The sequence below is a fragment of the Typopeltis vanoorti genome, chromosome 11 (genome assembly GCF_054136105.1).
Source record: "Typopeltis vanoorti isolate ZY-2024b chromosome 11, IOZ_Tvanoo_1.0, whole genome shotgun sequence".
NCBI classification, from domain to species: Eukaryota; Metazoa; Arthropoda; class Arachnida; order Uropygi; family Thelyphonidae; genus Typopeltis; species Typopeltis vanoorti.
Window position 1 is genome coordinate 118624323 of NC_143559.1, and position 20681 is coordinate 118645003.

A 20681-nucleotide genomic window follows, 5' to 3' on the forward strand; every position below is an offset into this window, starting at 1 on the left:
GCGATGAGTCTTCGGACTCCTTGGAGGTGTTACGAATAATAATAATAATAATAAAATAATAATGAATATTATTATTTTGAATAATGAATAATAATACATGTGGTCGTTGGAATTTACTGCTTTCAAATTCTTAGAAGGGTCGAATCACATTTTCCTGCACCATATTCGTATCACGTTTTACCCGGCTGCTAGTTGAATATTACGAGATTGTTCTGAGAATTTTACGTTTGCGCATTCTCTGTGTACTCGATTTGCTGGTAAGTGCGTTTTTAGTTTTGGACTTTGTTTTCGCAAATTATGAGAAGTAACAATTTTGAATTTATTTAAGTCATTTTAATATATGGATTTTTCTATTTTACAGGTGCCATTTTTGATTATTTCATCCTAATTTAACATGCCTCGAAGATCTCCACCAAGTCGGAGGTAAAAATTTTACATTTTCACTTGTGTAGTATCTTGGTAGCCAGTTACGTATCATGTTGGGTTTCATAATTTATCCTTGATGCTGGTTTTAAAATTTTGAAAAATTTGTATTTTTTTTAAAAATCATAATTACGTGGGTTATTACTACGAATTAGTGAAGGACAGAGGCAGGAGATTTTTCTTGGTACATAGTAAGTGTGCAATATAACCATGGGTTGATCCAGACAATTGAATAAGTGTGGTTGCTAAGAGCTACAGGGGTTCATCCCTCGAAGTTGGAGTAGGTCAGCAGGCTTTGAAGCTGATATTTCATCGGTACTGAAGTTATGCATAATATGTGCAATTAATGATTAGATGGAAGTCAATGTTTATTGTTATAATCAGGGCTTGACAAACTATGCACAACGATAATATCCCTAGCCTCCCCTTCTCCCTTTTTAAATTTTTTTTAAATATGACCCAAGTGATTTAGGTACTGTAGGCATAGTTGGAGATTTCTGCTGTCCGAAGAAGGCGGGAAAAAGCCAATAAGAATATAAATAACAGTAAAAATAATATTAATTTTATGGAAAATAAGTTTTTGTTATTAGAATGTTCCTTTATTTGATGCATATTCAAATATATCATGCACAGCCCTAGAAAGTTTTTATTATCATTATATGAAAAAAAAAATTAACTGGTAAGCATATTTGTTGAGTTCTGATTATTACAATAATATTGTAATGCCATATAATAGCAGTATTATATATTATTAAGAGACATCCAGAGAGTCAGGGACTTGTCGAGGATATAATACTTCTAAATATAACAATTATGTAATGTTTGTCATTTTTAATCATGCAAGGCATAAGATACAGATGGATCTTAATCAAAGACCATAATATGAACCAGATAATAAATATGGACATTGTTTGCCACTTACTGGATTCCCCTGCATCTGTCCTATAAAACCCTTTAAGCATCTTAAATGTTTCTATCATATCCCCTCTTTTTCTCCTATCAACCAACTTCTGCAATCCACACACCTTCAATCTATCCTCATAGGGAACATTCCATAGGCCACTCACCATCTTTGTCACTTGCCTCTGAATCCTCTCCACTGCTTCCTTATCCCCAAGAAACCCAGGGGACTAGACTTGAGCTCAGTAATCCAGATGTGGGTGTATCAAGCCCTTATAAAGAGGAATAATAACTCATCTCTGCTTGTTAATGTGTTCAATATCCAAGTAATCTTATGTGCTAACTTAGCAATATGTCCTTTAAATTTTAATTCCGTCTACCACCACCCTAAATTTCTATCTTCATCTATTTCCTGGAGTACAATGTCATCAATGTGATACAATTTGTAATTTATTTATCCCAAAGAGCATAACTTTACATTTCTCGACATTAAACTGACACCCATTAACTTTTTTTTACATTTATTACAAGGTTCTTCAAAAATCTGTTTATAAATTAAAATAGGCCAATATAATCTAAAGGTTTCACAAAAGAAAAACTAGCCATAGGAAATAAAATAGAACAAGTGAATTTAATTATTTAGGTTGCATAATAATCTAAAATAAAAAGATACAGATGAAAAAAATTAAAAAAAAACAGAATTAAAAAAAAAAAGAGAGAAATCCAACTTAAATTTTATAAAGTAATGGACACACCCACTATATAGCTTAGAAATATATAATTAAAAAATTATTAGACCTTATTGGGGTCAGTGACTCATTATAAGAGGTCCTCCATTACATAGCTCATCATACCATGACTTTTATGCATCCATTGTCTCCCCATTAACCATACTTCTAGGCAATGCATCTCAGCCATCCATTGCAAAAAGCCTACTCCTCACCCTCTTGCTCATGCTCTCTTTATATGTCCCCCCCCCACCACGACCTTGTCCTTCTATCCAATAGAAGTCTGCAATTTGCCTTCCTACTTTTGAAGGACAGCGAACAAATCTGCACACAATAATCCATATGTGGTCTGATCAACGCCTTACACAACAGAATCATAACATCCTTACTTCTGCTCCTAAAATAAGATCAAAATAAAATATGGGTAATGAGATTTTTAAGGGTTTGAAATCAGATTTTTAAATGATGCACAAAATTAGTGTATAAAAATGAAAATATGTTAAAGTTAGATAAATTAAAAGATCAAGGAATATAGAGAAATTCAAAGAGCATTTATATAAGATGGCAAAAGAAGTGGTTTAGTATAGTCCAAAAGTGGGGGGGAAAGGAAAACTAGTTGCAACTTGGAAAGATCATCAAAGGTAGGACAGGCAAATGCTTAATCCTTTTAATCATGATAGATTATCGAAAAGCTAAAGTAACAAATGCAGTATTTGGAAATTTAGTATAAAGTAGTGCATGTTACTTATTCAATTGAATTAAGAAATATTCCTTGGTATCCAAAACATAAGAATGAACACTATTTCTGAAGATTACAAGTGCAAATTCAGATGAATCATCTTGTGGCAATTTATATAACTGATGATTTTGAGTAGAAAGTGAATACACATTCAAATTTTCGAAGCACACGGAAAGGGATCATGTGGTAGAACTCAATAGGATAAGAGGCAAAAGGCTGCACTAAGAAAATTGTGTTTGAAGGAAGTTCTTTTTATGAAGTAATAAAGTTACAAACTTAGATATCTTGTAATGGGTTAAAGATATCATCTAAATGACTTTACACAGAGAAGAATTATGAAAGCTGGAAAGTCGCAGAATTACTGATATCGTCAGAGTTTGGAATCTCACATAGTGTTGTATCCAGACTGGGTAACATTTCAAACCAATGGAATGTGTTCCAGATGTTTCCTAAGAGGTTGCCCTCACTCTACTGCAGAGCACGAAGACAGATTTTTGGTTTTAACAGCAAAATGTAATACACACTCCAGGTCCACTTGCAAGTGGGTGCGACTCAAGTACAGGTATGCAGATATCTCGAAAAACTATGTAAGCCTGTAGTCTGCATCCCTTTATCCACAGCTCATCACATTTTTCAGTGGTGTTGTATCCATAAAATTCGACAAAGACACCAATGGGCTAATGTAATCTTTCCTTCGATTCAAAATGACACTTGGTCTGGCATGAAAGTGGTGCTGCTGCTTACCATTGCAAGAATGTTCGTGAAAGGAATAGATATGGTGGTGCTGGGGCATGGTGTGGGGAGGTATTATTATTATTGTTCTGGGAAACTCCAAGGAGTCGACTGACTCATCGAGGGAGACCCTAACATCATGTCAAGAGCAACTATTCAACATTCACGCAGTATCTATCATACCTTGCCTTGAACTCATTCACGGTAGTAGCACCCACAACAGATTCTGGAAGCTTATTCCACTCATTCACCACTCTCCAAGTAAAAAACCTAGCTCTAACACCCTTGTCAACCACGCTCTTGCCCAGCTTCCATGCATGGCCCCTAGTCCTCCCACCACCAGTCATATTTTCAAAAATATCTTTTGGATCAATCTTATAAAAACCCTTCAGTAATTTGAATGTATCAATCATATCACCCCTCCTTCGCCTATCGTCCAATTTCTGCAACACCCACAAATCTTCAACCTATTCTCATAAGGTTCATTCCACAGACCTGCTATCATCTTGGTCACTCGTCTCTGGACCCTCTCCACTTCCTCCCCATCATGAAGAAACCCTGGTGCCCATAACTGGGCACAGAAGTCCAGATGGGGTCTTATCAAGGCTCGATACAGAGGAACAACAACTTGTTTGTCTCTGCATGTTAAAGTATTTTTCAGAAGCCAAGTGATTTGGTGAGCTGTTTTAGTCACTTTTGCAATGTGCCCCCTAAACTTCAACTCAATATCCACCAACACTCCCAAATCCCTGGCCTCATCAATCTCCTGGAGTACGGTTCCACCAATGCGATATACTGCTGCTATTCTTTTCACCCCAAAGTGCTTAACCTTACACTTTGCCACATAAAATTGACATCCATTTTTCCTAGCCCAGTCCTCCAAACTATCCAAATCATCCTGTAAAATTTTGACATCCTGTGCACTCACAATTGCTCTACCCAACTTTGCATCATCAGCAAACAAGTAAACACTTCCTCTCAAATCCTTTCCAATATCATTGATGAACAAACTGAAAACAGTGGTCCAAGAACAGAGCCCTGCGGCACTCCACTAGTCACAAGATCTTTTAGACTCCACTCCTGAATAAACCACTCTCTGGTATCTCTCCTTCAACCACCCTCCTATCCATCTCACCAACCCTATATCTATCCCCATCTGCTCCAGTTTACCGATTGGGGTTCCATGTGGTATCCTATCAAAGGCCTTGGCAAGGTCCAGTAGTATCACTGTAAACCCATTACCCCTATCCAGTTCAGCCGGCACTGTGTTATAAAACATGAGCAAGTTACTGAGGCATGATCTACCTTCACAAAACCATGTTGTCCCCCATACAATATCCCATTTTCATCTATCCAATCCTGTATTCTTTTCTTGACTAATTTCTCTAAGACCTTGACAATGATTCCTGATATGCTAATTGGTCGGTAATTTACAACAGCAGTCTTGGAACCACCTTTATGCAGTGGAACTATTTTCCCCTCTTTCCACCGCTCGGGACTAACCCAGACCCGAGACTCGAATTAAACAAAATGGTCAAGGGTACTGACAATTCTTTAGCTGCTTCTCGTACAACACGAGCTGGTATACCATCCAATCCCACAGATGTATTGACATTGAGGTTATGCAATAGACTACTCACCTCCACTTCATTCACCACAATTCCCGTATAATCTACTGGTTTATTCGTTTCTGCAATGTCACCACCTGGATGATATATTCTTGCAAAGTGCTCACTCAGTAACTCAACTATCTCAACTGATTCCGTTACCTCCCTACCATCGGCATTCTTTAAAATCATTCTGCCATGTACATTTTTCCTTTTACTTGCTACATATCTAAAAAACTGTTTAGGATTCTCTTTAGCCTGCATGGCCAATGTTCTTTCGTAATCCTTTTTATTGCTTTTCTAACCACACTCGTCACCCTTCTGGCCTGCGCTTTATACCGTTCATGTGCCTGCCGGTCACCTTTCTCCTTAAATTCCCTCCATAGTTGTTTCTTTTTTTGCAGCTCAAGCTTAATGGTGTTATTCATCCATTTAACCCCTACTTGATTTATTATTCGGACTCTAGGTATACAGTCAGCCATTGCTTCATGCAAGCACTTCTTAACTACCTCCCATGCACTATCAACTTCTAGTCCTTGCAGTTGTACATGCCATGGTACTGAACCAATCAAACTCCTAAGCTTGTCATACTTTCCAGCCCGATAATTCCATATGTACCCTGTCTTAATTGAAAATTCTACACCTTTAGCCACCTCCCAAGTCAAGACCCTATGATCACTCTCACCGATTGGCAGCAATGTGGTCATATTTGTTACAGCCAAATCCTCAGATGTAATTACTAGGTCAAGCACTCTCTGACCCCTAGTATTTTCCATTACATGCTGTCGCAGATAGTTATCCCTTAATAACCGCATAAAATCCAATTCCTTCCTCCCGTGTGTCCTCTCCTCACTCCAATCAATGCGACCATAGTTGAAATCTCCCATAATAATCACCCTCCTTCCACTCATTTCTTCTATTTGCTTGTGCATACTGTCACCACCATGTTTTCCATCACCTGGTCTATAGCAGCACCCAATTGTATATTTAGTTCTGCTAGCCACAATCTCACACCAAATGGCCTCAAATGTGCTCTTTTCTCTATCCTGTAATTCAACTTCAATTCTCCTTGGCTGTAGCTCATCAGCTATCATCAACAATACTCCTCCCCCCATTTTATTCTCTCTCTGTCATTCCTGAACACACTATACCCGTCACCTTCAATCCCACTGGCTATATCATCTACAGTCAGCCATGTTTCACTAATACCAATAACCTGTGGTCTGGAAGTGCCAACCGTGGCCAAAAACTCTTCCTTCTTGTTCCTAATACTCCTAGTATTAGTGTACATGAATTTAAGACCCCCATTAGCCCCAACCCTATCTTGATGCCTTATAATTAACTATCCCACTCTGATTTGTTGTCCTTATTTGCTCTGGCATATTATATTCATTCTTACATTCAACTGCCTCCCTAAGGACTGTATATCTACTCCTCCCCCCCTTAACAAATCTAGTTTCCCTGAATTTGCACATCCACTACATTCAGCAACACTTTCTCAAGCCTTCTTACACCATAACCATTCAAATGCAAGCCATCCATCTTATATAGATCCTTTCGCCCATCAAACGCACTCCACACGTCCACAAATTCCACATCACTCGTCATACATAACCCATGCATAAAGTCATTCGCAATTATGGCCCTCCTTTTAAACATTTCACTGTCATACCGTGGCAAAAGACTAATCATTCTAACTCTCTCACTCTTTTCTTTTGCCACATCAAACAATTCATTCAGGTCTTCTATCATTTCCATTTTATCTCCTTTCAAATCATTCGTACCTGCCACAACAATCATTTCTTTCACCCTTTCCTTTTGCTCTCTAATAGACTCACTTACATCCTTTATGGTCGCACCAGGTTGGTACAATTTTGTCAAATCCTCTACTAACACACCTCGTACTAACGAGTCTCCATACAGCACTCTATCCTTCATTTTGTTCATGTTCACATTCATACGTCTATTTTTCCTGTCATACTTTTTATTATTGGTTGGTTCATTCAGTCGTTTTAGATGTTCATTCAGACATCTAAAAAAAATCCTTTTTTTTTAGATGTCTTGTAATGGCTTAGAGACATCATTTCTGTTGGTTCCATTGCATGGCTGTCTTAGTTATGTCTTTATCAGGATTTCTGATAGTATGTCCAATCCATTTCCTCTTTTATTTCTATTGTGATACTGATTTGGTTTATTCTTTCCCATAATGCCATATTTGAAATTTTATCTGGCTAGTATATTCTCAATATTTTTCTTCATCATCATCATCATCAAATTCCTGCCATGTACCCTCAAGGGGTGTACAGGATATGACAGTACTACATGAAAAAACTACATCATTACTAACTTCCTATCTACAATTTTCCTCCAAATCAGTCTGTTACTTGTCAAGACTCCAACATTATCAGATCTTATATTTCTATCGTCTAAGGCACTTTGTACTGTATCAATCCACCCATATCTTGGTCTTCCTCTGGGTCGTTTTCCTGCCAACTTGGCAGAGAACACTTGTTTTGCTAATCTTTCCTCTCCCATTCTATTTAAGTGACCATACCATCTGAGATTAGCTCTGCTAACGCATTCCTGGATGCTGACAATGTCAAGTTCTTTCCTAATATCCTCGTTTTTAATATGATATTGCCATTGATGCCATCTATTCACGCCTCTAATCTTTCTCAGGACTCTCATATCTGCAGTCTCTAGTCTTTGGTCAAGTGTTTTACTTCTGACCCAGCTCTCAGATCCATAAGTTAAAACTGGTTTGAACACAGTCTTGTATACAGCTAATTTAGTGTTCCGACTAATTTCTTTCTTATTCCATATGAATTTATTCAGTTGACTTCCCACGATACCAGCTTTGCTGATTCTGTTGTCTATTTCTATATTTAGTTTACCATCTTCAGTAAAAATTGTGCCTAAGTAGCTGAAATGTTTTACTTGTTCCACAGGTTCTCCATTCACAACACAGTTGACATTTTCAATGATTCTGCCTATTTTCATTGTCTTTGTCTTTTTATTGCTGACCTTCATACCATATCTATTACAACAGCTATTCAATTTAGTCAGAGAATCTTGCAGATTTGTAGCGGATTTATTTAGTTAATTTCTTTGGTTAATTTTCCATTGCATAGTATTTTAATTTTGTAGTTGTCATACATTTTCTTCACCAGACTTATTTTTATTGGTATACGATATTGTTTCATTAGACTCCATATTTTTTTCTCGATTTATAATTTCTGTATGTCAAAGGCCTTTTCAAAATTGATAAAGCCTAAATATTTTTCTTAGACATTTATTTATATCTACCTGTAGTTTGTATTTTCCTTAATTTCCAGGTTTCTGATCCATATAGTAGAATAGTTTAACATTAGTGTTGAAAATCCTTATTTTAGTCTTTAAGTTTAATTCTTTACTTCTCCATATGTGCTTTGATTGTATTGAAGATACTTTGAGCTTTTTGTATTCTGTTTTTTATATCTTCTTCTGTTCCTCCTGTGGCACTTATTACTGATCTCGGGTAGACAAAAGTGTATCTGTTCCAGCGATTCTTCTATTATTTTAAAAGTTAGATTTTGTTTAGGGTTTATTTCATTATTATTGTCTTTTTCCTTTATTTTTAAGCCACATTTATTTTTCATTTTAGATAATTTAAGACACATTTAGAGGCTTTCTGGTTTGTTATCGTTTCTTTTTTCTTTTTTTCTTTGCATGTGTTGGTGCTTTTGATCTATCAGACATGTCGTCAGCAAAATCTAAAGCATTTAATTTGTTTTGCCCACCCCCATTGTATATCTATATTATCAACTGTTGTTTTTCATCACTCCAATCTATTACAATCAAAAATATTGTGGGAGAGAGAGAGAGTATACATCCTTGTTTTACACCACTAATGGTATTAATTTCTTTGGTTAATTTTCCATTGCATAGTATTTTAATTTTGTAGTTGTCATACATTTTCTTCACCAGACTTATTTTTATTGGTATACGATATTGTTTCATTAGACTCCATATTTTTTTCTCTATTTATAATTTCTGTATGTCAAAGGCCTTTTCAAAATTGATAAAGCCTAAATATAGGCTGTTTTGCCATTCTATTGATTGTTTTATTATTATTAGGGTTATTATTTGATCTGAAGGCTATTTGTTCTTCTTTCAACCTCTTTTCAATTTTGTATTTCATTCTTTTCAGGATTATTCTTGTAAAGATCTTACTGAGGGGTGCTTAAGGGTCAAAGCTGTATAACTGAGAGGAGACCTCCACATAGCCTTTAAAGGAATGCGGAAAACCGACCAGGGCTTCTGACCTAATGTCCAATCCTCACCTTCTCGTGGTGCACCCTGCTGGGTATCTACTTGGATACTGAACTAATGAGGATGGGCTGGCAATTTGGGATTTACCCAACCAAATTGTATTCTTATTGGTTAAATCAAAATACAAAATGATGGTACAACATGACAAAATTTCATGCCAGCTGGGGTGTTTCCTGGTTAAACAAGCCCCCCCCATTGTTTTCGCCAGGGAACCAGGGTGAACAGCGAAAAGTCAGCTACTGGAACAAATCTGAAAACAAACCCCAACTCAACATCACCAGAGTTAAAGATCGGTACTATCAACGTAAAAAGCCTGAATGGCAAAGAAATGGAGCTAGCTGAAGAATTAGATAAGTACCAGATTGACATAATAGAGGTGACTGAAACAAAAAAGACCAAAACTGGTGAGATCTTTCTGAGCAATAAATACAAAACGTTATATTCAGAAAATGACAATCAAGGAAAAGAAGTATTAGCCATAGTATTCAACACAAAATACGAGGCTAATCTTCTTGAATGGCAGTCAGTCTCAAGTAGAGTAATGTGGACAAATATGAGAATGAGAACTGGACAATGAGACTTATTTGTGCCTATGGTCCCACAGAAGGTTCTACTAAGGTAGAAGTGGAGGAATTTTTTGAGGCTTTAGAAAAAGCAACTGACACAATGAAAAAGGAAAAGTTGGTCCTTGTTGGGGATCTAAATAGCAGAGTAGGAAATGATTGTCAGACATACAAAAATATTTTTGGAAAATTTGGAGAAAAGAGCAAAGCTAATAATAATGGCAAATATCTGTTGGATTTCTGCTCAGGACATGGACTGGTTATTACTAACACCATGTTCCAACATAAAAATGTGCACAAATTCACATGGAGAGAAGAGGCTAGGAATAAGAAAAGTCTCATTGACTATGTTATTGTTGATAGTGATGTTTTCTCCCTGGTGCAGGACACCAGAGTGTACAGAGGATTTGAAATTGGAAGTGATCACTATTTAGTCTTGAGCAGGATAAAATTGAATTCCATATCGAAAAGATTAACATGTAAGAAATTTTTAAAGCGAATAAAAGTTGAGCAGGTCTCAGATGTGAACTGTAGACTAAAATACACAAAGATTATTGAAGAAAAAATGAAAGAGTTTGAGAACAGGAATCAAACCTTGGAGATTCAGTGGCAAACTCTGAAGAAAACATTGATTGATTCTGCCAGAGAGGCATGTGGTGAAGTTGTCTGCAAGGATAAAAAAATGAAGTTAAAGAGGCAGTGAAAGAAAAGAAGAAAGCATATCAAAAGTTCCTGTCAAATAAGTCAGCTTGCGCTCTTTGAGAATATAGGGACAAATGCAAGAATGCTAAACACTGTGTAAAACTAGCTAAACAAAAGTCATGGGAGGACTTTGGCAAGAATATAGAAAATAAATATCAAGAAGGTGGCAAAATATTCTGGAGGTTGTTGAAGAAGCTTAGGAATGGAGGAAAGAGTGCTGTAAAAGGTGTTAGAGATGATAAATGTGACATGAAAAACAGGAGAAAAGGATATCCTTGAAGTATGGAGTAATTACTTTGAAAAACTGCTAAATGAAACAATCAGTGATGACAGCACAGTGGTAAAAAACACTTACCAGGCATGCAGTCAGGAATACATATCCATACTTGAAGTAGAATAAGCCATCAAAGGCTTGAAATGTGGAAAGGCAGCAGGAGTAGATGATATTCAACCAGAAATGCTGAAGTATGTTGGTATAAGAGTCTTACAGTGGCTGCACTGCATACTTCAGAAAGCCTGGACAGAGGGACGAATTCCCGATGATTGGATTAGAGCTCTCATAGTACCCATATATAAAAAGGGAAATAAAACTGACTGTGAGAATTACAGAGCTATTTCCCTACTGAGTGTTCCTGGCAAGATCTATGCAAGTATACTTGAGAAACAGTTCAGAAGAATTGTGGAAGAAAAGCTTGTTGAAGAACAAGCTGGAATTCAGGCCAAATAGAGGCTGTCAGGATCAGATCTTCACTTTATGACAAATAGTCAAGAAAGCATGGGAATATAACAAAGATCTGTATTTAAGTTTTGTCGATTTGGAAAAGGCATATGACAAGGTGCCAAGAGAGAAGCTATTCAATATGCTACAGTTATATGGTGTCAATGGGGCATTATATCAAGCAATACTTATTCTTTATTTGAGTTGTAAGTCAGCAGTTAGAAGGAAGTACAGGAAAATGGTTTAATGTTAAATCTGGTGTGAGACAAGGATGTACATTATCCCCTCTTTTATTCATTATCTATATGGATCACATTATGAAGGAAAGTGGTATTAAACATGATATCAAAATTGGAGATGTTCTTATTCTTTATTTGAGTTGTAAGTCAGCAGTTAGAAGGAAGTACAGGAAAATGGTTTAATGTTAAATCTGGTGTGAGACAAGGATGTACATTATCCCCTCTTTTATTCATTATCTATATGGATCACATTATGAAGGAAAGTGGTATTAAACATGATATCAAAGTTGGAGATGTTAATGTCAGCTCTTTGCTTTATGCGGATGATTTTATACTTCTAAATAAATCTGCTACAAGTCTGCAAGATTCTCTGACTAAATTGAATAGGTGTTGTAATAGATGGCATGAAGGTCAATAATAAAAAGACAGACAATGAAAATAGGCAGAATCATTGAAAATGTCAACTGTGTTGTGAATTGAGAACCTGTGGAACAAGTAAAACATTTCAACTACTTAGGCATGATTTTTAGTGAAGATGGTAAATTGAATATAGAAATAGACAACAGAATCAGCAAGGCTGGTATGGTGGGAAGTCAATTGAATAAATTCATATGGAATAAGAGAGAAATTAGTCGGAACACTAAATTAGCATATACAAGACAGTGTCCAAACCCAGTTTTAACTTATGGATCTGAGAGCTGGGTCAGAAGTAAAACACTTGACCAATGACTAGAGACCGCAGATATGAGAGTCCTGAGAAAGATTATAGACGTGAACAGATGGTATCAATATCATATTAAAAACGAAGATATTAGGAAAGAACTTAACATTGTCAACATCCAGGAATGCGTTAGCAGAGCTAATCTCAGGTGTATGGTCACTTAAACATAATGGGTGAAGAAAGATTAGCAAAACAAGTGTTCTCTGCCAGGGTGGCAGCAGAACGACCCAGAGGAAGACCGAGATATAGGTCGATTGATATGGTACAAAGTACCTTAGACGATAGAAATATAGGATCTGATAATGTTGGAGTGTTGACAAGTAACAGACTGATTTGGAGGAAAATTGTAGATAGGAAGTTAGTAATGATGTAATTTTTTTTCATGTAGTACTATCATATCCTGTACACCCCTTGAGGGTACATGGCAGGTATTTGATGATGTTTTATGATATTACTTAATATGTGATTTTTGATAAATATTTTTATCTTTAATAGCGTTATTGTGATGGATCTTGTGAACTTTTTTTTTGTAACCATTTATAAATGCACTGTTGCCGCTCTCATTTCTACATGTACGTCCATGGTCACTGGTCCAATGAACTGGCAACCATCATTCCTCCACTTTTAGGTCTATTAAAACAAGAGCAGCAGCAGCAGCCTGACATCCTTTGAGTACAACTGCCAAAAACACACTTTAAATTCATAATTCTTATATACAAATTGGTATAGTATACTAAAATTATTAAAAAAATTAAAATCTTAATTCTCTTTTTTCAGTAATGCAAGACGCTCTCCTGTGCCTGCAAAAGCTCCTCAGTATAATCAACCTGCTCCAGTACCTCAACAGCCCACACAAGTCATGGCTCAACCAAAGCAGCCTGGCTTATTTGCAAATATGGCATCTACAGCAGCTGGTGTTGCTGTAGGATCTGCTGTTGTAAGTTCATGTTTTATCAATATTTGGTTATTTTGAATAGCTTTAGGTAGTGGTTGATTTTCAATGCCTGTTACATGACCACTATTACTTAATGGAAATCTGAAGTGGATTGAAGTATTAAACAGGATTAATGTATAATCCCTCCCCATAGTACATAGCTTGCTGAGCAGCAGTTGGGTATTGTACCATGGGGGATGGAATTATGACTATTCTTAAAAATGCAGCTTTTGCTTTTCTTTATTCAGATGATGTGTAATTGTGATCTTGTTGCAAGTTTCTTACAACAAGCATTTAACCATGTTGCTGAATGTTTGAAATTATTTGAATGAAAGTTACCTTGAGTTGTTTTAAAGTATCCCATGAAAAATGTGCATATTTATGTATAAATGGAAAATTGCTTCAAATCCATATCCCTGTAAAACAACGAACAAAACACATGTAATTAACATACATACACGTGACTTGTGCTTTTGGTTGCATCACTGATGCTAAGCTTCTTGATTCATGTTGCCTTTGTAGTCATTGGATTGCATTATAAAAAATCTGCACCTGGTTTCTATGAATACTACTTGTAAAACTACTTGAACTTAGATGATGCTGTGTAAGAAAATTATTCTGAATAAATTCATGTGTAAGTTAGTTTGTGCAGTTAACCAATTTAGAGAAATCAGTGGATGTAAATTTGATTGCATTACTGAGCATTGCTTGGGTTGTTAGTGCTTCTTTAAAAAAAAAGAAAGAAAAATTAAAAACAGAATTTATCTAAATTTCAAGATTATCAAACATTTTTCAAGTCTGTGGTAGTTTTCAAGACTTAGACAGAACTGATTCCATCATCGTCAAATTCCTGCCATATACCCTCAAGGGGTGTACAGGATATGATAGTACTACATGAAAAAAATTACATCATTACTAACTTCCTATCTACAATTTTCCTCCAAATCAGTCTGTTACTTGTCAAGACTCCAACATTACCAGATGTTATATTTCTGTCGTCTAAGGCACTTTGTACCGTATCAACCTTGCAGAGAACACTTGTTTTGCTAATCTTTCTTCGCCTATTCTGTTTAAGTCACCATACCACCTGAGATTAGCTCTGCTAACGCATTCCTGGATGCTGACAATGTCAAGTTCTTTCCTAATACCCTCGTTTTTAATATGATACTGCCATTGATGCCGTCTGTTCATGCCGCTAATCTTTCTCAAGACTCTCATATACGGTCTGTAGTCTTTGGTAAAATGTTTTACTTCTGACCCAGCCTTCAGATCCATAAGTTAAAACTGGTTTGAACACTGTCTTGTATACAGCTAATTTAGTGTTCCGACTAATTTCTCTCTTATTCCATATGAATTTATTCAGTTGACTTCCCACCATGCCGGCTTTGTTGATTCTGTTGTCTATTTACATATTTAATTTACCATCTTCACTAAAAATTGTGCCTAAGTAGCTTAAATATTTTACTTGTTCCACAAGTTCTCCGTTCACAATGCACTTGACATTTTCAACGATTCTACTTATTTTCATTGTCTTTATCTTTTTATTGCTGACCTTCATACCATATCTATTACAACAGTTATTCAATTTAGTCGATGAATCTTGCAGACTTGTAGCAGATTTATTTAGAAGCATAACATCATCTCCATAAATCAAAGAGCTAACATTGACATCTCCAATTTTGATATCAGGTCCAATACCACTTTCTTTCATAATATGATCCATATACATAATGAATAAAAGAGGGGATAATGTACATCCTTGTCTCACACAAGATTTAACATTAAACCATCTGTAGCGTATTGAATAGCTTCACTCTTGGCAACTTGTCATATGCCTTTTCCAAATCGACAAAACCTAAACACAGATCTTTGTTATATTCCCATGATTTCTCCACTATTTGTCGTAAAGTGAAGATCTGATCCTGACAGCCTCTATTTGACCTGAATCCAGCTTGTTCTTCAACCAGCTTTTCTTCCAAAATTCTTCTCAATCGTTTCTCAAGTATACTTGCATAGATCTTGCCAGGAACACTCAGTAGGGAAATTCCTCTGTAATTCTCGCATTCAGTTTTATTTCCCTTTTTATATGGGTACTATGAGAGCTCTAATCCAATCGTCGGGAATTCGTCCTCTCCTGGCTTTTTGAACTATGCAGTGCAGCCACTGTAAGACTTTTATACCACCATACTTCAGCATTTCTGGTCGAATATCATCTACTCCTGCTGCCTTTCCACATTTTAAGCCTTTGATGGCTTTTTCTACTTCAAGTAGGAATTTGTATTACTGACTGCATGCCTGGTTAGTGTTTTTTACCACTGTGCTGTCATCATTGCTTGTTTCATTTAGCAGTTTTTCAAAGTAATTACTGCATACTTCAAGGATATCTTTTTCTCTTGTTTTCATGTCACCTTTATCATCTCCAATTCCTTGTACAGCACTCTTTCCTCCATTTCTGAGCTTCTTCAACAACCTCCAGAATATTTTGCCACCTTCTTGATATTTATTTTCTATGTTCTTGTCAAAGTCCTGCCATGACTTTTGTTTAGCTAGTTTTACACAGTGTTTAGCTTTCTTACATTTGTCTCTGTATTCTCTAAGAGCACAAGCTGACTTATTTGGCAGTAACTTTTGATATGCTTTCTTCTTTTCCTTCACTGCCTCTTTAACTTCCTGTGTCCACCATGGAGTTCTGATTTTTCTATCCTTGCAGACAACCTCACCACATTCCTCTCTGGCTGAATCAATCAGGGCTTTCTTCAAGGCTTGCCACTGAATCTCCAAGGTTTGATTCCTGTTCTCAAACTCTTTCATTTTTTCTTCAATAATCTTTGTGTATTTTAGTCTACAGTTCACATCTGAGAGCTGCTCAACTTTTATTTGCTTTAAAACTTTCTTACATGTTATTCTTTTCAATATGAAATTTCAATTTTATAATGCTCAAGACTAAATAGTGATTACTTCCAATTTCAAATTCTCTGTACACTCTGGTGTCCTGCACCAGGGAGAAAACATCACTATCAACAATAACATAGTCAATGAGACTTTTCTTATTCCTTGCCTCTTCTCTCCATGTGAATTTGTAAACATTTTTATGTTGGAATATGGTGTTAGTAATAACCAATCCATGTCCTGAGCAGAAATCCAACAGATATTTGCCATGATTATTAGCTTTGCTCTTTTCTCCAAATTTTCCCAAAACATTTTTGTGTGTCTGACAATTACTTCCTACTCTGATATTTAGATCCCGAACAAGGACCATCTTTTCCTTTTTCATTATATCAGTAGCTTTCTCTAGAGCCTCAAAAAATTCCTCCACTTCTTCCTTAGTAGAGCCTTCTGTAGGACCATATGCACAAATTAGTCTCATTGTCCTGTTCCCCATTCTCATATTTGTCCACATTACTCTACTTGAGACTGACTGCCATTCAAGAAGATTAGCCTCTTATTTTGTGTTAAATAGTATGGCTACTCCTTCTTTTCCTTGATTGTCATTGCCTGAATGTAACATTTTGTATTTTTTACTCAGAAAGATCTCACCTGTTTTTGTCTTTTTTATTTCAGTCACCCCTATTATGTCGATCTGGTACTTATCCAGTTCCTCAGCTAGCTCCATTTCTTTGTCATTCAGGCTTCTTATGTTGATAGTACCGATCTTTAACTCTGGTGATGTTGAGTTGGGGTGTGTTTTCAGATTTGTTCCAGTAGCTGTTTGCCCTGGTTCCCTGGTGAAAACAACGCGGCTTTGGGTGATGCCCCAACCGGCATGAAATTTTGTCATGTTGTACCATTATTTTTTATTTTGGTTTAACCAATAAGAATACAATTTGGTCGGCTAAATCCCAAATTGCCAGCCCATCCTCTTCGTTCAGTATCCAAGTAAATACCCAACTGTGTGCACCACAAGAAGGTGAGGATTGGACATTAGGTCAGAAGCCCTGGTCGGTTTTCTGCATTCCTTTAAAGGCTATGTGGAGGTCTCCTTTCAGTTATACAGCTTTGACCCTTAAGAACTGATTCTTTGATATTTAATTCTTAAATTCCAGATAATGTATCTAAAATTTTCTGCTATTACACAGGTAGTTATAGTTATCTACAGCAGTCCTCACCTCAGTATGAATTTTCAAGTTATGAAAAATGTTAACTATATTTCATCATTTTCAAAATATAATTCTAAACAATCTCTCATCTGATATCAAAATTGGAGATGTTAATGTCAGCTCTTTGCTTAATGCAGATGATGTTATACTTCTAAATAAATCTGCTACAAGTCTGCAAGATTCTCTGACTAAATTGAATAGCTGTTGTAATAGATATGGTATGAAGGTCAGCAATAAAAAGACAAAGACAATGAAAATAGGCAGAATCATTGAAAATGTCAACTGTGTTGTGAATGGAGAACCTGTGGAACAAGTAAAACATTTCAGCTACATAGGCACAATTTTTACTGAAGATGGTAAACTAAATATAGAAATAGACAACAGAATCAGCAAAGCTGGTATCGTGGGAAGTCAATTGAATAAATTCATATGGAATAAGAAAGAAATTAGTCGGAACACTAAATTAGCTGTATACAAGACTGTGTTCAAACCAATTTTAACTTATGGATCTGAGAGCTGGGTCAGAAGTAAAACACTTGACCAAAGACTAGAGACCGCAGATATGAGAGTCCTGAGAAAGATTAGAGGCATGAACAGATGGCATCAATGGCAATATCATATTAAAAATGAGGATATTAGGAAAGAACTTGACATTGTCAGCATCCAGGAATGCGTTAGCAGAGCTAATCTCAGATGATATGGTCACTTAAATAGAATGGGAGAGGAAAGATTAGCAAAACAAGTGTTCTCTGCCAGGTTGGCAGGAAAACGACCCAGAGGAAGACCAAGATATAGGTGGATTGATACGGTACAAAGTGCCTTAGACGATAGAAATATAAGATCTGATAATGTTGGAGTCTTGACAAGTAACAGACTGATTTGGAGGAAAATTGTAGATAGGAAGTTAGTAATGATGTAGTTTTTTCATGTAGTACTGTCATATCCTGTACACCCCTTGAGGGTACATGCCAGGAATTTGATGATGATGATGATGACAATCTCTCATATATGCCAAAAATCATGTAGTGGCATTTTTTTCTTTTCATAGTAAAATGAGTAGGCATACAAGCCTTAATAATGTATACCATTGATAAAACCACCAATTTCATGATTTTAAACCAAAAATGTATTCTCCTACCTCCTTGCATATCCAGTCATTCCATATGCAAATATGGATGCTGTATAAAATTTGATATAGGTCTGCTGTAAATCAAGATACAAAAATACATAATCACCTAACAAGGAAACATTAGAAATTTGGTTCCAAACTTATCATAGGGGTGAATTTTAAGGAAAAATAGGAACTCCTAGTTGGGGAGCCACATAGCAAAGACATTTTATGCTTCATGTTTGAAGGTCTGCATTCATTTCAAAGAATTTCATTTGTAAATTAGCATTGGAATTTCTACTTTTGTTCCACTGGTATATTTTCAGTTTGTGAACTGGTTGTCCCAGCTATAATGGCCTGATTTATATAGCTGAGAGATCTGTAGGAAAGTTTCAGATAGTTTGTGCATCAGCAAGTACATTTTATAAGGGGATGGATAATCAAAGCTAATTATTTGATCATTCTCTTCTAATTGAAGGAGCTAGAATGTATATGAGATATTATGAGCAAAATAAAATTTGAAGAAGCTTCATGGTTATGTTTTAAGTAAAATAATTATTACAGTCGATTGATTAAAACAGTTAACTGAAATTGTTACATTTTCTTGTTTTTTCCCAAATTTAACTTCAGTGTTAGCTTTCATAGAAAGTACAGTATTGTTTTGAAGTTATTTCTGAACTACATTTGTCTAAATATTGTAAAATATTGTTGACAAAGTCTTTTATATGATAGGGTCATGCATTGACTGGTGCTTTCAGTGGTGGTGGTGAAACAGCTCCAGCTGAAGTTGCACCTCAGGCTCCAGCTCCAGCCCAGTATCAACCTCAGGGTGCCCCATGTCAGTTTGAGTTGAAACAGTTTTTAGAATGTTCTCAGACTCAAACTGATATTAGTTTATGTCAAGGCTTTAATGAAGTTCTTAAACAATGCAAACAGGCTAATGGTAAGTTTCATAAATTTGTTAATTCTTTCCTTATTTGAGCTTTTGTAGTAAGTTATTTTGAATTAGTGTGTAGACTACTGTAATTGCAAAATGTTTCAAGTTTTATTGGAGAATTGGGTCACTTTTTTTTCCCCCCAGCATACTGTTCTTCACTTGTGCCTGTTAGGTGATTGTTATGTTTCAAGATTTTCGTGTCTTCGTAATTTCAGTTGATACAGGTTTACCTTATGCAAAATTATTTGGAATACAAATTTGAGGTGATGCATATTCTTATATTTTCTGTAGTGTGAATTTGGTGGAAAATGTTTGTAAGGCCATTGCATGTTGCCATGTTGAAAATTGATGTAGTGTGATTCTGTGTTACGATAAATTCTTTGATAATATGACCAAAATGCAGCCAAATTGCAGGAAGAGCTATTTGAAGAATAAGCAAACACTTTCAGATAGAAAGTGTCTGGTATTATGAATTAGATGCTTCATAGATTTATTATAACTTGTTCATATAGAGAATTTCAGTGGCAATTGTTTTCCATTAATCTTATTCTCGCAGAAGAAATTTGATGTGCATTTTGGTTTCGTTGAAGTATTTTACAACCTTTTGGTCGGCTTTAGCTTTTTTGGAACTGATTGTCTCAAATATCAGTTGTAAATTCTCAAAATTTTCATTTTCATTTTCTTTGAATAAGAACTGAGTAGATTATTTCATCTTGTCTTTCTGCAGTGCAAATTTCTTCATATATTGAGGATTTTTCTAGCCAGTGGACTCATAAGTTATACCACTTATCTTTTGCTTAGTTACTTTGACAGTTGTGTTAATAAGAAAGTTGTCAGTTTAAAGAGCATACCTAAGCAGGAATACAGCTCATGACATGACAGTATACCAGGCATAATCCTCCTCCTCACCAATTCAAGCTGGGATAAAGGATGAGAAAGACAAGAAGCTAACTTCAGATATTTTTACCTGTGTATCAGTGTTGAACTTAGAAAGAAAATTGCATACTTAAATGTTATCCTTCATAAGAAGTGCAAAATTGAAAAATTACAGAAGCAGCAAGAGTTAAGTAAGGCTGAAAAAAGAAAGAAGCAGGTGATCTGAAGGGATAATAAAGGCTGACAGATTATTATTTTACATAATTGGAAAATTATGTATGGTGACTCAATGATCAGGGGAGTACTTAATGAAAGTGTGACAGAATAGAGTTTCCCAGTTGCAAAA

At 35.8% G+C, this 20681-nt stretch overlaps 1 protein-coding gene across 1 annotated transcript in view; it reads left to right on the forward strand.

Annotated features, from left to right (window-relative positions):
* Positions 1 to 206: 206 nt before the first annotated feature.
* LOC150101992 (coiled-coil-helix-coiled-coil-helix domain-containing protein 2-like) overlaps positions 207 to 20681 on the forward strand; it is a 48446-nt gene continuing 27971 nt past the window's right edge. Inside the window, exons 1-4 of the mRNA XM_090400526.1 lie at positions 207 to 257; positions 362 to 423; positions 13161 to 13320; positions 19255 to 19465. Coding sequence (XP_090256652.1) covers positions 395 to 423; positions 13161 to 13320; positions 19255 to 19465 — 400 coding nt within the window. The 5' untranslated portion in view covers positions 207 to 257; positions 362 to 394. The remainder of the gene's footprint in view (positions 258 to 361; positions 424 to 13160; positions 13321 to 19254; positions 19466 to 20681) is intronic.